The following is a 15,778-nucleotide window of genomic DNA, read 5'->3' as shown; positions in this document are numbered from 1 at the left end:
AAACGAAGAAACTGTAGCCTATTCTGTTATTGCTCTACCTATTTCCAGAGTTAGTTTCTCTGCTGCTTCTTAACTTCCAAGCTCATGATTCCACCATTCCCTACACTGGAATTAATGGTGAAATTTTCAAATATATGATTCAGTGCTTTAAGTCTGAAGTCAGAATACTTAACCCACTGCAGAAAACAGGAACATAAGTCTTAAATTATCAACAAGGGGATCTGAAAATTCCAACAGAAGTTACAGCTCTTCCTGTTCTCCTTGGTATTTTCCGGATCCCCAGCACAACCAGCAAGTCATAAATAGGGTTTTTGTGTTACTTGAGAGTCATAAGGAAAGTCCGTCTTTTGATTAGAATGCTGAACACCTTTAACAGGCATGTACTTGATTGCTGTATAATAGGAATACTGTAGAATTCCTCCTTAATAGACTTTCCTTCCCCATACAGCTCAGTATGAGCGTTAATTATACATGGTCAAGCTTAAACAAAAGCCTCTGTGCCCTAGTAGCTTTCGGGCAGTGATCATTTGCTTCTTCCCTAATGGCCTTACCCTACTTCTAACTGCTTCCCCTTGCCTCTGTCTGACTTGGGGTTGGCTTTTTTCCCCTCCCTTCCCCCTACCCCCCCCACCCCCCTCCCGTTGAATGATATGAAGATTTATCTCTGGCCTTAATACTTCTAAAAGTTATGGGATGTTTTAAGAGTGGTACAAAGCAGATGCCATATAGTTATACTGCCTGGTGGTGAACAATGGCAAAGTGAACTTCTGTTCTTATTAATGTAATGCAGAAGTTCAAAGCAAATTCAGACATATTTGCCTAGCAATAAATGTGCTGCCCTTAATTTAGGGGAAGCACAGCTCTGCTGATCTCAGTATGTTCAGCCTTGAAAAAGGTATGTAGCATTGAAATGAAGAGATGAAGTGGATCAAGGAACTAATATCCCTTTTGTAAAGAAGAAATGTATTTGTTCTTCAGCAGAAAGGCCAAAAACCTACAAAAACCAAGTGTGATTCAGGGGGAAAAAAGTATGTTTTGGTGAGGAGACTAAAGGGAGTGCTCAGCAATAAGAAGCCACAATTGAAGGAAGGAAGGAAGGTAGATTTATATTAAATGGTTAGAATTAACAAACAGATGTTGTTGTTGCAATAATAGGGTTTGTGGGCATGTAAGATCTTGTGTACATATATTGCGTACCTGGTAAGCTCTGGTATGTAGTTCAAATGCGGAATAACAGAAACCAGAGTACGCGTATAGGTTTGTCCGACATTTTGTGCATGTACATCATTACAAAATAGGCAGTGCTCTCTCTGATGAGTAGAAGGGAAGTGTGCTACTTTTAGTTGTCAGGAAAAAAGGGGCCTGTTTTTTGTTTCCTCTCTGTATCTTTGGATACATTTTTTTGGTGAACACAGTATTCTTATTATGAAAGAATGCTAAATATGCCAGAATAGCAACAAGAAGAATAGATGGATGTAAGAGAAATAACGGTTATTTGTTTAACAAAACATTACAGGTGAGACATAAGAAATTACAAACCACTGAGAATGGAATAAAGCAAAAGAAAGTACTTCTGCTGCACATAGTACTTCGGCACAATTTGACGCAAAATGCTAGCCAAATCTGGAATCCTGTTTATCCAGATCTTTATTTTTTAGAACTTTTGACAATTTGATAGGCTGAATAATAATCAGCAAAGCTAAGATGCTGTGGTAGTCTGAGTGATCTTAAAGTCCTAGAATATGAGGTCTCTTCCAACCTGGGATTCTGTGATTATGTGGGATTCTGTGTGATCTGCTATCTTGCTACAGAAATTTCAGGTTCAGTTTAACCAAAGCTGTAAATATTCACTTAGGTCTGCTTTTGTTTTAATGTTTAGCGTCTTTAATGTTTTTTCTTTTGCTTATATTTTAATGTTACTAATAGAATTGAGGCCACATTTTAGTCTTGCATCTGAAAGTGATACAGCGGATCAAGACGATATAGAAGTTGAAGATCAAGATGAACAGCCTCAAAATCAAACTATCCAACAGCCTTGCATCGTCATGGAAGATGCAGTAGCTACCTCAGGTGTAAGCACACTCAGCTCTACGGTATCCCATGACTCCCAGGCTGTTCACAGGTCACTGAGTGTCCAGCTGGGCAGGCTAAAATTAGAGACAAACAGGTAAGTTTGGATATCAAGAGACACTAGCCTACTTGTGACAGTATGTATTGTCTTGCTTTTAAAATATATGTGCTAGAATAGTAGTGACAGTATCAAAATTCCATAGTACTGCAAATTGTTTATATAAATGATGGTCATTGTTTAGCTGTGACTGATCACTTACACTACTTTTATTCATTGCAGAACAATAGTGATGCAAGTGAAGGTCAGTCTTGACTTCAGGTGCCCTTTCAAGGAAGGTCTGAAAAAACTGAGCTTGTAGCCAAGCTTCTGCTTTATCTCTCCTTCGTATGCTGTGTATGGCTGATGAATGGGGTTATGTTTTGTTTCCATCAAGGCAGAACTTGCTGTTCTTTTCTACAGTTATTCCTGGGGAATGAACTCAAGCTAGTTGACAGCTACACAAGAACTCCACAAGGAAACTGCTTCAGACCTTAGTGCACAGAATTCACTGCAGCAGGATCTGTGCTTACCAACAAGCGTTACCTTTTTGTTCAATAAATTTTGCTCATCAAATTTTGTTCATCAGAGAAAGATGGGAAAAATAGGTGTGGTGTTTAAAAGAAGAAATAAGCCAGAAAATTAGACAATGGATTTTTTTTCAGAAATATACGTATTCCACTTTAAACTTGAGAAGTGGTTGTTCTGGGTGTTTTTGTTTGTTTAAGAAATGTCAGAGACAAATTTCTCTACATTATTTTATCCAAATAATTTTCTAAGTAATTTTGTTTTCATTAAAATATACCAGATAGTCTGTTTAAAGCAGATATTTTAGCTGTTGCAGCATCCAATTTATGACATTGGATTTCTTACTAACCTCATAAATTTTGAAAATGACCTTGATAGCGAAGTCTTTAATAAGACAGTTGTTACACTGCTAGAACATTCTTTGTAATGTTCCAATTTTAATTTAAATGTTAAATTGCACTTTACTTTTAAACGTGTCCAAGAATTTTGCCATAACTAGAATAATTCATTAGACTGTAAGTTTTTAATAAAGTATCAGTATTTTTGAGTTCTTATGTTACAATTTATTTTTTTGCTTGTGTTGACCACTGAGAAATATTTTGATTGCCTTATTGATACACTTCAATAAAGACATAAATAATTTAGATTGGCTTACTTCCCAAGTTTATGTTGGGGAGTAGCATCAGAAGTGATAAATTCGTAGAGGTACTGTTTTCTAGATTGTTGTTTTTGTAAATTTCTCAAATGCAAAGCCTTTGGCCCAATAATCACATCATGTCATTCATGCAGAAATTTTGACATAAATACTATGGACAGTTGTTTAAATATTAATTAAAGCTTTATTGGCATAAGCAGCAAGCAGTTATCAAGAGAAAATAGTTGATTTTATTGATCCTAAGGCCTTTTTCAACCAGAATTGATAGAGGAGGAATAAATTAACTGAAAGGTGACTGCACACTTATCTGGACAGAATATCAGTCTGCACTGAGATTAACCAAGATGTGGGTGTGCATAGAAACACAAACCAGTTGTGTTCACGTGCTGGGTGGACTTGTTAAGAATTGTTAGCTCAGGTGTGGAAGCACTCAAATGCGACTGTGCTGCTGGTAAGCCTGCGTGCAAGCTAAAAGTAGGACTAGATGTTTTCATAAAGCAATCATATGAGATGCAGTTTACTTCTGTGCAAAGACAAGTAAGGTGCTTTCTCTAGTTAAGTTCCAGAATGTCCCTATCTTTCAGTGTCCCAGAAAAAAAGTTGCACTGCTCAACAGGTATAAATACAACTTTAAAAAAAAAATTGTATGAAAATGGAACAGTTATTGCATAGTTCTCAGGCTGACAAAGGCTTCAAGGAAGGGAGGATGGAATGCTGCAATTCTTCAAAGGCAGAACTTCCTAAGACTTAGAAGTCAGTGATAGGCTTATGAGTGTGTTCTCTATGTCCAGTTTCTCTGACCAAGTTCCTGAATACATATTGTTCACAAGTCCTCCTTTTTACTAAAACACTTTTCCAAAATAACAAATTGCAGCAGTTTCACATACTAATTTTCCATTGTATTCTGATTATTTTCCTTTGATCAGTTCGCAAGGTGCTGACCACTGAATGTCTCTGGGTTTCTCTGGGTTTGTGTTATCAAGGAAGTCAAACATAGGTTCCAATTTGTTTCTGCTTGATATTCTCAAAAGTAATTGCCTAGGAAAGGACACCTGGTATTTTGCCTCTTTTTCTCACTGTTCATATAGCATAAGAGGGTAGGCACAAAGTACCTAGTGTGTGCGGAAGGGATAGCCCTTGTGTGGATGAGAATATATTTTTCCCCATTTAAGAAATGCAACCATAGGTTTTTTTGCCACATTTTCACCACAGCTCCGCCCTTGCTATACCTTTGAAAATGTCTGCAGAGAGGGGCAAACTGGTATTTTTCCTTACAAAGGGTTATGTCACAGAAGTTTAGCCCTTGGTTTATGAACCACACGGATATTTGTTCTTCTCAGTTACACGCTTTTGTTTAAAACGGAATGCTAGCTGTAGAAATTTCACTGAAATTTTGTACCATACCACCTGTTTAGTGGATGGATGTTTACATGGAGGCTGGTGCGTTTGGGGATTTTGTGGGGTTTTTTTTGTTTTAGTTTTTGTTTTGTTTTGGTTTTTTATGTATTTATTAAAAGAGCTATGTCTGGATATATGTCATAATAAATCTATAGTGAGAGGATATCCCCATGAAAGCTGAAGGAGTCTGGCCTTGTCTCTCTCAAGAAGGCTTCCAGTTTAAGTGTAGCGAGATCTTTGCTCTCCTGAAAATTTGAAATTACTTAAGAAAATGTGTGCTTCCTTCCTGTTACTTAACAGGTTATTGGAGGAGTTGGTTCAAAAGGAGAGAGAATTTCAAGTTCTCTTACATCAAGCTATAGAAGAAAAAGATCAAGAGATCAGAAACCTACAGCTTAGGTCACAGCCGATAGGTAAGTGAGAAGAAGTTTCAAGGTGAAGTTTCATACTGGTTACAGATGAAGGCAGCAGCAGCTAAACTTTTTATTGAGCTAGTCTCAGCAAAGATGCTTTATGATGCTGCTTCTGGTAGGGTTTGCTTTGAAGTAAGAATGTATGTTGTGGAAACGAATTACTGAATTTGTTAATCACAGTACAAGAAATGGTATAATTTAAATATTTTTGATTGTGATTATATGGAAGCATACAACGCTCATATCCTACAGAATAAATATTATTTCTAAAGAGGATATAGCCTGTTTAGGTATGTGTGCTTTGATTACAGGCTGTTCCAATTATTACACTGAATTTTCAGGAGGATCTAATCAGTGCAATGTAAATACAACTTAAAGCTTACTGAGAGAGGCTGAGTTTGATATGCATCTGCCCTGAGGAAGGTGGAAGTGCTAATGCAGTTTGAAATTTCCATGTAATGTGCTTCAGAGAAGTGCCGCTTCCCAAAAGCAGCTGATCCTCAGTCTAAGGCATTGCCTACGCACCAATTTTATGAGTTTCACTGAACAGTTCAGTTAAATCGATGTTAGTGTGGAAAGTTACAGTGAAATTGATGTGCCTTGTACTACTGTAGCCATTTAATGAAGAGGCCAGAAATTGTATCTGTGTCAACATTCACACTGCTTTAACTGTGCCCCTAACCAAGTACTGTAGTTGGCATATAACTCTCTATAAGCTGTAATTAAGCATGTGCTTTGGGAATTGACATTTACCTTTATTTATGGGGATACTGGTATTCTAAGCTTGAAGGGAAAGCTCACTGAAGAAAGTGCTTCAGCAGTCAAAAATGACAAGAGGTTGCTTTAGCAACACAAAACCTTTTCCCAAAAATGCTTTATCTAGATATTCCTGGATTGTCTGTCTGTCACCATCATTCCACTGGTACAGGGACTGAAGACCCTGATCTCATAAACTGGCTGAGTGTTCAAGGAGCTGATGAAGCCACGATAAACAAGGTAGCAATGATTCTGTTCCCTCTGACACAGTTGCAGTACGGTTTTGTGACTTGATGCAAGAAGATACCAAACCTTTATCATTACTTTAGCACGTTTTGAGGGGACAGGAAAAAGATATGAATATGAAGGCTTTCATAAAAATACAGTATTGTTAATAATTCCTATATCTGATTAGGAATAAAGGAATAATATGTCCCTGGTATAAAACAATATTGCTTTGGTTCATAATTTTTCAGTGTCTCTACATTGCAGCAGTTCCTGCTGATTATACCCTGCATACAGGGTACATGTTCACCCTTAGCTAACTGTGTTGAAGTGAAATCTCCTGAAGTAGATCAGTCTGCTCTGCAGCAAATTTATATAATTTTAGAGGTGTTGAGCATCTCAGAATTTCACCTGACTTGGGAAAACCTGCATATAGTTATCACTCCTACAGAGCAGATCAAAGGTTCCTCGAAATTCAAGTACATAAAATTTTAGATGCCACTTTTGAAAAGGTAGGTCTTAACTGCTGTTTTCAACTTCCTCGTGGGTGAGATGTGGTGTTAATTATGCTCTATTTTGCTTTCATTGAAGTCTGTGACTCTGAGATATCAGTGATAGCAATAGAAATGCCAGAAAAGCATTACACCAAGCTGTGCCTGGTATGCCAAGGTAGAGTATAGGGTATAAAAATTAAGTAGTTTAACTGTATTTCTAGAAGCAGTGTGGATTTTGGCCCAATTCTAGGTTTCTTCTAAACTTCTGGTTTTTGAGGGCAGATGGTATATAAAGTTATATAGTAGAATATATAATATATAGTAAAGTTATATGGTAGAAAGTAAGATTATATTTCTAACAGTGTTCATTTAAATGTCTTTTGTAGTTCTTGGCTGAAGACTATACATTAATGGATGTTCTCTGCTATGTTACACGAGATGATCTGAAATGTTTGAGACTGAGGTAATGCTTCACACTTAAATGAACTCTGAGCAGGAGTGGGTTTTGTTACAAGACAAAATAAGTTATACTAAGCCCTATTTATTGGATTGTGCAGTATTAATTTAAAATAAGCAACACTTTCCAGTATGTCGTCTTATACTGATGCATTCCTGATAAATAGCTGATACTGTTTAAATTTTAAAATAAACTTTTCAATTAAAGGAAAGCAAAGGGAAAATTTAATTAAAGTTTTTATCTTATACCTGGAGACACTGGATATCCCATTAGAGCCTTGCTTTTATTTAAAAAGGTGGAGATAGGAAAACCTTCTGTAGCTTATAATTGTCATCAAACTTTAGAAATACTACTTATAGTCTGCAACTAATACTAGATTTCACCTAATCATGCCAGGTGCGTGGGTCACCACAGAACTAAGGTTAAGTAGAAACAATAGATGTTATCAAACACTATGTGTGTGCCCAGTCAGTTTTAAAATAACTACATAAAACTTTTAAAATTAAAATGGCAGGTTAAGAATTTCTCATAATTGACATTTTCATAACATTGCAAGTCTGCTAGGGGTTATGCAGGGCCTTTTGGACCAGAAGTCTGAATTCCAGAAAGCAGGCATCTGAAATGTGGAAAGATTGCCCGTGTACTGTAATCAGAAAAGGACTCTGTTCTCTATTTGGGTATTGCGTGCTGAATTTCACCTTTGATCAGCCTTCCCACTGAACTGCATTGGTCAAAAACAGAGCAAGAAAATCAGAAGGCACCTAAACTGGAATGCTTTCAGGCTAGAGAGTATTTTTGTACCTGAGCATCTTTATGATTTTTCGTTGCAGAGGAGGAATGCTATGCACACTCTGGAAGGCCATCACTGACTTTCGAGAGAAACACGCCTGACAGATTTTTTTTCTTCGCTTCTCTGCAGAGAGGAGAAGATTTCCTTTCAGCACAGAGCAGGTGTGCTGTCAGAAGGACCGTTGCACTTTAATCCAGTACTTGTTTACCAATGTTAAAAACACTGCAGCTTCCTGACTGCGTTTAATCCTGTAATCCATAAGGAATCTGTAAACAACCTGCAACCTTATTTTACTTTAAATGTTTTTACATACAAGTTTTTCAAAAATTAAAAAAAACCAAAACAAAAACCCAGTATAAACTCATGAAATATTGTAGTTAAAGTAACTAGATGTTAATTTCATGAAAAACTGATGGAAGATTTCATGTGACTACATCACTGGAACAAAACCAAAATGTGACAACTTCTCATGTTTCTTTTTCTTTGTAATATATCTCAATAATCTATAGTAGAACTTCATAATTTCAAACATAAATAGATATTTTTCTTTTAGTGTGCAAGGCCTGAAGGTAATTGTTTTTACCTACTGCCCTACATCGTTTAATATTGTTTATTTTTGGTAATTTAAGTTCTATGGTGCATTTGTTTTAGAGTTGTTTATGTACTACTGAACTGTACCAGTTGCATACACCTGAATCACAGTAATGTTAGCTTGTTCTAAAGCTATCTCTGACATACACAGTTGAAAATAAAAAGAACCTAACACTTACTTTTTGCTATATTTTTGGACTTCTGAAATAATAAAGGTGTAGAACTGGAAAATATTGGAATAAAAAAGGAAAAAAATCATACTGAGTATCAAGGGAACCTTTCTGACACATGTTGAAGTTACTGTGCTTTGAGTTTGATAATCATAGCTTTGAATCTTTTCTTGGTTTTCCTGTTCAGTCTAATTCCTGTACTGACAGGCCAGTAGCCAATCCATCTGCTCCAGGGCCAAACAAAATTCTTCTTCGGGTGATCTGCTTGACTTGAGAAATGAATGGCCTGTCGTCGTGGCCTGTTGTCGTCTTCTATTTATGCAATATGTCTTTTATCATATATAAGGAGAAAGGATGGTGGATATTCCCTGTCCATCCATTCTCATTGTCACCCCAGCATTCTAGCACTGGGTATCATCGGCTTTTTAGGGGGCAGCTGCAAAAAATTCTGTTGTACGACTTGCCTGGACAGAGGCTGCTTCTTTCTTCATGAGCCTTGGTAATCAGTCAACAGTTTATGCCTTGAATTTTTCAGGTCTAGCAAGTATTTTCAAAGAAAATTAAATATTTTTTTCTAAACATAAACATGTTGTCCTAACATGTATGTAGTAATTTGCTGACTAAAACCCAACAACTACATATTTTTAAAAAAGGCTCAACAAAGAACAGTAGATTAAATAACTCTAGATTTTTTAAATTTTTTTTTTTAAAAAAACTCCAAAGATGGTTCCAATGCTACTTGGGCACAGATAGATTCAACTCATTCCAAAAGCATAACTGCCTTTCAGGAGAAAGAGCTTGATGTCTAAGAATTTTTACTGCTCTTACAGCAGAAAACAGTACCATTTCAAGGTAGTTTTAAGCACTGGAAAAAGACCAGCGGTGGAGGTGGACTTGCAAAACACAGAGCAACTAAAAAAACATCTACCCATGGAAAAGTGACCCTAGGACAAAGAACTCCCCAAATTTGATTTTTGTGTGAAACATGATCCTGTATCAGTCCATGATTACAGTTTGAAAACCTCTGATTTCATGCAGCATGAACAGACTAGAATGTAGTTGCATTGCTTTATTTGTGTGTTGAAACTTTGAAAGCATGCAGCCTGTTCTCTATTATCTATGACTCAGGGTGCTCAGTAATGCCAGCTATGTGTAAGAGAAGGGAGTGTGATCGAGGAATCATTTTCATGTCTCCATGAGACCTAGCCTTGGCACCAGCTGGGAATTAATTCCTATAGTTCATTGCTGGCCTCACCTGACCCAAGGTGGCTTCTGCTCAGCAATCAGTTCTGTGTTCTCCACTGTAAGACTAGGTAAGTCTGATGTGTACCTAAGTTGGGCCGTGTACGCTTAACACTACTTGAAAAATCATGAATTGGTCTGAATGCGGTTCCCTGAACAGCATAGCTTATCTATCTGTGTACTAGATCTGCGCACAAAAGCTTATGTAATGTCCCTGTTTTAGGCTACTTCATACAGATTGTGCTAGATGTGTTACTTTTTATATCCTTGGACAGAACATGAAGAAACATTTTGGGACAGAATGCATCAGACAGGTCAGCCTGGACTCTCAGCCTGGCTCCCTGAATATGCTGGTGGATGCCTACATGGACCACAAGCGAGGCATTTAAGATTATGTTGTAAGGACACATTATATTTTAGTGGAGGATTTTGCCGAGGGCAACCTTTTAACTATAGGGCATACCACTCCCTCTGAGTTTGGATGGTCTCTTGATCCTTGACTAATGCTGTTGCAATCCAGGGCTCAGGCTGACCGAGAGATACCTTTCCACCCCTGCTTAATGAACGAGGCAGAACGCAGAAATGAAAACCTGACCAAGGCCATGCTGGTTTTGGAGTCTCTTGCACCTTTCAGCATAGAGCCCAGCCTGTTCTTGTAGCACACATATTCTGCCTGTAAACTACAGGGCATGTTCATCACACAAGCCCCAGTTCCTTCTGTTCTAGAGCACATATGGCTCCTGGTGCAAGAAAACATCCATCCTCCCTTCCCCTGGAAGAAGACCTTAATGCCCTGAATGTAACTGTTTGCGAAAGGAGGACGTTCTGCATGGTGGTGGAAGTTTGTTCCATGCAGCGTGCCAGTTGGAGGGAGGTGCAGCTCTCCATCCTCTTACGAGTGTGCATGCCACAGCTGTTTACCATGAGTTGCCTGATTAATTCATCCTCCTTCAACTGTAGTTCTGATGACTGGTATTACCTGCAAGCAGATGCAAAATAAAATTATGTTTTAATTCAGACTCAGCACACTTTTAAGAGAAACACATGATCACCAGAAATCAGCTTAGGGCAAGTTTAGGCGAACTGAAGGGAAGAGGTAACAAGACCACGACCTTTACAGAAAGGACTGATGCATGGACAACTCTTTACAGAACCACATTTTGGAAGCCAGGCGTTGCAGGAAGCTTAGGGTATATATCCAGCTGTGTTAATCGTGTGCTGCAATAACGAGACGACAGCAGTGCGGTTCCTGCCCAGACAACGCAGCACACCGCCTGGGCTTGGGAGGTGGCCACCGCCACCCCCCCACCTGCTGTCGAGACACCTGCGGGGCACAGCCCACCATCCCAAAAACCTGCTGTTTCTCTCCGCGCCGGTACCCAATGCGCTGTGCCAATGCGGCGGGAGCCCCGAACCCCTCCGAGGAGAACGAGCACACCTGGGGAAACGCCGGTGCGTGGGTAGAGCGGGGTTGCGGCGGGAGCCGGCTGCGCCCCCGCCCCGGAGGGCGGCGGGGTCTGCTGCCCGTGAGGGGCGGCCGTTACCCGCCCGCGGGCGCCGGGCCCGCCCTCACCTGCTCCCGGGCTGAGCCCGCCGCCGCCGGCGGAGGGGGGACGTGGCGCTCTCACCTGCCCGGAGCCGCGGATCCGCGGGGCGGAGCAGCCGCGTTCGGCGAGGAGGAGACATGGCGGAGGCCTCGGGCAGGAGCGGCGGGTACCGGCGCCCCGCAGGTGAGGTGCTGCCGGCGGTTAGGGTCGGGGTTGGTGCGGGGAGCGGTGCGGTGCGGCCCGGCTCCTGCGCGCCCGGATGGCCGCGGGCGGCCGTGAGGAGCGGGAGCGTAGCGGGGCCCGGCACTGGCCTCCCTCGCTCGCAACAGGTGCGGGGCCGCCAGTACCCGCCGTGCGCCGGGCTGCGGGGGGCTTCCCTCCCTTCCCCCGGGGGTCGCCCGCCGCGAACCGCTGCCTGCGGACCCGGCCCGAGCGCCAGCCGGCGGAGCGGCCACACGCAGGGGCGCTGCGGCCCGGCCCGGCCCGTCACGGCGGGCATAGTCGCGCCGGTGGGGGCGGCGCGCCCGGTCACTGCCCCGCCGTAACGACGAGACTCCCGGGTAGGGACGCGGTGGGGGCACAGCCCCTCTCTCCCCCGCGCCCCAGCCTTTGGGCCTCGGTGTGCCGCGGGGCGCCTTCACCGCGACGGGGCGGCCGTGGGGGTGCTGAGCCCCGCGGGGGGGAGGCCCGGCCCGGGCGGCGGGGAAGGGGCCCGCGGGGGCGCGGAGGGGGAGGCCGGGGCGTGCGGGGCAGCGAGTGTGAGCGGGAGCCGAGGTCGCGGCGAGCTCCCGCACTTGGGGTGAATGCCCGCGACGCCCGGCTAACAGGGAGGAGGTGAGCCCCGGCGGCGGGGAAGGGGTGGCCCGGTGGGGTCGCGGCTCGGTGGCGGTGGGTGGCTGCCGGAGCCGGGCCTGGGGCCTGCGCCCCGCCGGAGGGCGGTCGGCGGCGACCTGGGCGCTGGGCTGTGCCTCAAAGGCGGGCAAGTGACGGGCTTCTGCAAGCCCATGCTTCCTACGGGGAAAGCAGGGAGGTGTTCCGACATCTCTGAGGAAGGATGCACGCTTCAGGAGAGTTTAAAACGCTTTTATTTTGTCCTAAGGGCGAGGAGGGTGCAGGGAGGAGATTTTGGCTTATGCAAGCGGATTGACTGCTGTATCGCTGCTGTAGGCACGGATGCTGTTTGCTTTTGCAGGCAGTGGAGGGGTTGCCTTTCTGGCATGTTCACTGGGAGTGCTGCTTGCTGGACTGTGAAGTCTGACTCCAGCTTTTCAGTCCTCTCCTTTTTATCTTTTTTTCCTCCTTCCATAGTACTATTCCACTCGCCCTTTGCCAGCCCTTCACTCTTCTAACATACATCCAAGTTTATCTCTGAATCACAGAGTGACATTTTTCATCAAAATAACATACGAATAGGCCATATGGCTGTTGGCTAATTAACTGTTTCCACAATATAATATTTTTAGCACATATTTTATATAACGTGGGCATGCAGTCACAAGCAACAACTGTGGGCAGACCCATCCAAATGCTGTCTTTATTAATGTTAGCAGTATAGTGCTTTTGCTCAGAAATCGTTTTTACAAGTTACTCCCAGATATTGCTCTAAAGCTCAGCTTCAGAAAGGATGTGCATCTGTTATCCTATGGGTTTCAGAGTCTGCAACCACATTAACCTCACTTTCCACAGGAAGAACTGGCTGTCAATGTATTTTTAGCCATGTGTTTTAGCCAATCTAATTTAAAAGCCATGTTTAACAAACTCTCTTCAAGTTATCAATCTTACTTTGTTGATGTTATTTAAAAAAAAAAAAAACCAACAACCCTGTATTATCAAACTTTTTATAATTATCAAAACTGGAGATGAGCTGCCAGGTGGTATGTGTTTTACATATATATATATAGTTTTAAAAGGACTTAGGTACCAATTTATTCTGAGTTTGCTTTGTAGCTGCATCTCATGTCACTGTGTTGAACTCTCATTAGGGCATATTTGTAGACAGGAGGTGTATCTGCTTGTGTGAGTTGTTGAGTATTTTGAGTTTAAATTGCTTTGTGCTGTCAAAGTTCATTGAAAACTTCCTCAAGTGTGAAATGAAAGTTAAACTTTTTCTGTGAAGCTGTTTGTTGTCTGTTGAGGTTCTTTGGGGTTTCTGTGTTTCTGCACAGGCTGCTTTCCAGGTGTTCACAAACAGGAACACCCTCATAGCACATCAGGGAGCTGCTCTGTGGCAGATGCGTGTGCCCAGGGAGGGCGGTGTGGATGGCTTTGGCTGCGGTCTGCTCTGCAAGCAGAACACCTGTGTCTTGATTTGGCTCCTCAGGAAGGTCAACCTCCCATCCTGGTTTGGTGAAATTACCTACTGGTTGACGCATTGCTCCTGTTTAAAAAACAAAACAAACCAGATAAGTAGCTGCATGTGTGTTTGTGGTGTGTGTTCAGGTTTTTTTTTTCCCTTTCCCCTCCTGTGGCTACATATACAGCCTTTCAGAGCTGATCCTGGGGAAAGCTTTAACAACACCATGAGGACTTTGCAGAGCAATGTTACAAGTGGATCCCTTTTTTGTTGGGTAGATGGTCTGCTGCACTTAACTAGCTTTTTTTTGGTGAATGGCTTAACTATCAGGGTGATGTTTTTTTTTACTCTGCCATTCATAAATGCATAGATGGCAAAATGAGTGCAGTGCTAAGGGGGTATACTAACTTACACCAGTTAGAATTTTTTTAATCATAGCTATTTGAGCATCTTTCAGTGCTAAAAAGCTTTTCAGTGATTTCCAAGATGAGAGGGGCCCTCTTGTGGGGAATACCAAACAGAGAAGCTTCGAAGTTACCTCATTTTATGGCTGCCCGCCCATAAGCATAGGCAGGTCTCTGCCTGGGAGGCTTCCCCACCTGCGCTCTGGGCCACCTCTGTGCACAGGTAACAATTTGCCTAGGGGATGGGGTGCCAGAGGGAGCAATGTGCTTGGGTCGTTGCAAAAAAAACTTTAATGATTTTGCATACTCTCCTAGTTAGTGTTCTTTTTCTAAGTGAATTCAATATTATTCTGTTCTTGCAGCAAAGCAAGTCTGCACTTTAAATGGTGTCGGTGCTAGTTGGCTTGTTACAGCCAAACACTGAGGTGTTCTCTCTGTAACAACTGGGGACATGTTTCATCCAGTGCTTGTTAGCCCTGGTATTTTCTCCATTCGATTCCACATCGAATAAATAAAGTTTTAGCTTATTGTGTTTTGTTTTTTTTTTCTTTAAACAAATGGGTGCGTTACAGAGTAAGCACAAAGGTACGGCAGGAATACGGTAGGTGGCGGCTTAGAACGCCGTTCGGTTCCCCACGGCTCCTTCCCAGCTGCGTTGAAGTGTTTGGACGGAGGGGATGTGCGTTGCATTTTCACACGCCGTGTCTGTCTCTGCCCGGCGAGGAGGGGTCCCGTTCCCTCCCCGGGGAGCAGCCGGGCGCAGGGCGCCTGCCTTCCCCTGGCGGTGTGGGGGCCGGGGGGCGCCTGGCTGCCGGCACTAGGGCACCGGCCCGGCTCTCCTCGCTGTCCCCCACGCGGCCTGAGAGCTACCCGTGCTTCAGCCGTTGCCCTTTGCTCTGACTTCAGCCTTAAACCACCTATACCAGGGAGCGAGACCTCGTGGAGGTTTGAAGTAAATGTTTTATTACTGTGATAGCATAAGCTTACCAACGCTAAAAGTGTAGGAAGTGTGTATGTTGTTAGAGTACTCTAATTTCCATCCCCAATTATTTAAACGTTAGCCCTATTGTGGATATTTTCTCTCTTTTAATATATATATATTGAGGATCTGTAATTCTTCTGTTGCCACCCTTCTCTGATTAAAACCTATTCAAGCTTTGAAATTCTCTACCAGACCTTACAATTACTTAGTTGGTCCTACAGTAATAATTCCCTTAGTACTGTAGCTCTGAATGCAGAGACTCTGCTTTATCAGTAGCTTGTAGAATTAAAATGATACAACTAAATTAAATTTAGGAGTGTGGATGAACAAGTTAAAATCCTTATAGAAGCCATCCCTCAGCTTTAGAAAGCTGGTAAAGTACTGTCTCTTAGTATCTTTATTTGGCCAAGTAATGTTTGTGCAAGGATTACATGCTGTGGAAGAGTTTGAACAAGCCTTTTTATATGCATATTGTGTAAGGTGAGTCAGGCTGGCTTTCTCCACCCACCTACTCCCAGCGCTGCTAGTGTAAAATAAGGGGTGGGGATGGGGAAAAAAAAAAAACAAAAAACAAAAACCCAAACAACTCAACAAACACAAAACCAGCCAAACAACAAAAATAAAAACCCAAACAAAACCCAAAACCAAACACTGCCACAAAAAACCTCTGGGTTCACAAAAATATCAGGCCTGTTAAATGATGCTGGAGCAGCTGCCTTATGTGCT

General features: G+C 42.3%; 2 protein-coding genes across 9 annotated transcripts in view; both read left to right on the top strand.

Moving 5' to 3' along the window:
• Positions 1-8,672, top strand: part of MAP3K5 (mitogen-activated protein kinase kinase kinase 5) — a 109,140-nt gene extending 100,468 nt beyond the window's left edge. Inside the window, exons 26-30 of one of the 2 annotated variants that reach the window (XM_075087700.1) lie at positions 1,927-2,167; positions 4,989-5,101; positions 5,985-6,097; positions 6,963-7,039; positions 7,864-8,672. In XM_075087700.1, the coding sequence (XP_074943801.1) occupies positions 1,927-2,167; positions 4,989-5,101; positions 5,985-6,097; positions 6,963-7,039; positions 7,864-7,924 (605 nt within the window). In that variant the 3' untranslated portion in view covers positions 7,925-8,672. Of the gene's footprint in view, positions 1-1,926; positions 2,168-2,350; positions 2,553-4,988; positions 5,102-5,984; positions 6,098-6,962; positions 7,040-7,863 lie in introns of those variants that run through there. The other variant, XM_075087699.1, reaches the window with a different exon arrangement.
• Positions 8,673-11,193: 2,521 nt separating this feature from the next.
• MAP7 (microtubule associated protein 7) overlaps positions 11,194-15,778 on the top strand; it is a 123,085-nt gene continuing 118,500 nt past the window's right edge. For 4 of the 7 annotated variants that reach the window (XM_075087719.1, XM_075087718.1, XM_075087722.1 and 1 more), the window contains exon 1: positions 11,423-11,556. In XM_075087719.1, coding sequence (XP_074943820.1) covers positions 11,511-11,556 — 46 coding nt within the window. In that variant the 5' untranslated portion in view covers positions 11,423-11,510. Of the gene's footprint in view, positions 11,279-11,422; positions 11,557-15,778 lie in introns of those variants that run through there. The other 3 variants (XM_075087716.1, XM_075087720.1, XM_075087721.1) reach the window with 3 other exon arrangements.

This window comes from Phalacrocorax aristotelis, chromosome 3 (genome assembly GCF_949628215.1).
Source record: "Phalacrocorax aristotelis chromosome 3, bGulAri2.1, whole genome shotgun sequence".
NCBI lineage: Eukaryota > Metazoa > Chordata > Aves > Suliformes > Phalacrocoracidae > Phalacrocorax > Phalacrocorax aristotelis.
This window is presented reverse-complemented; position numbering and strand designations above follow the sequence as displayed.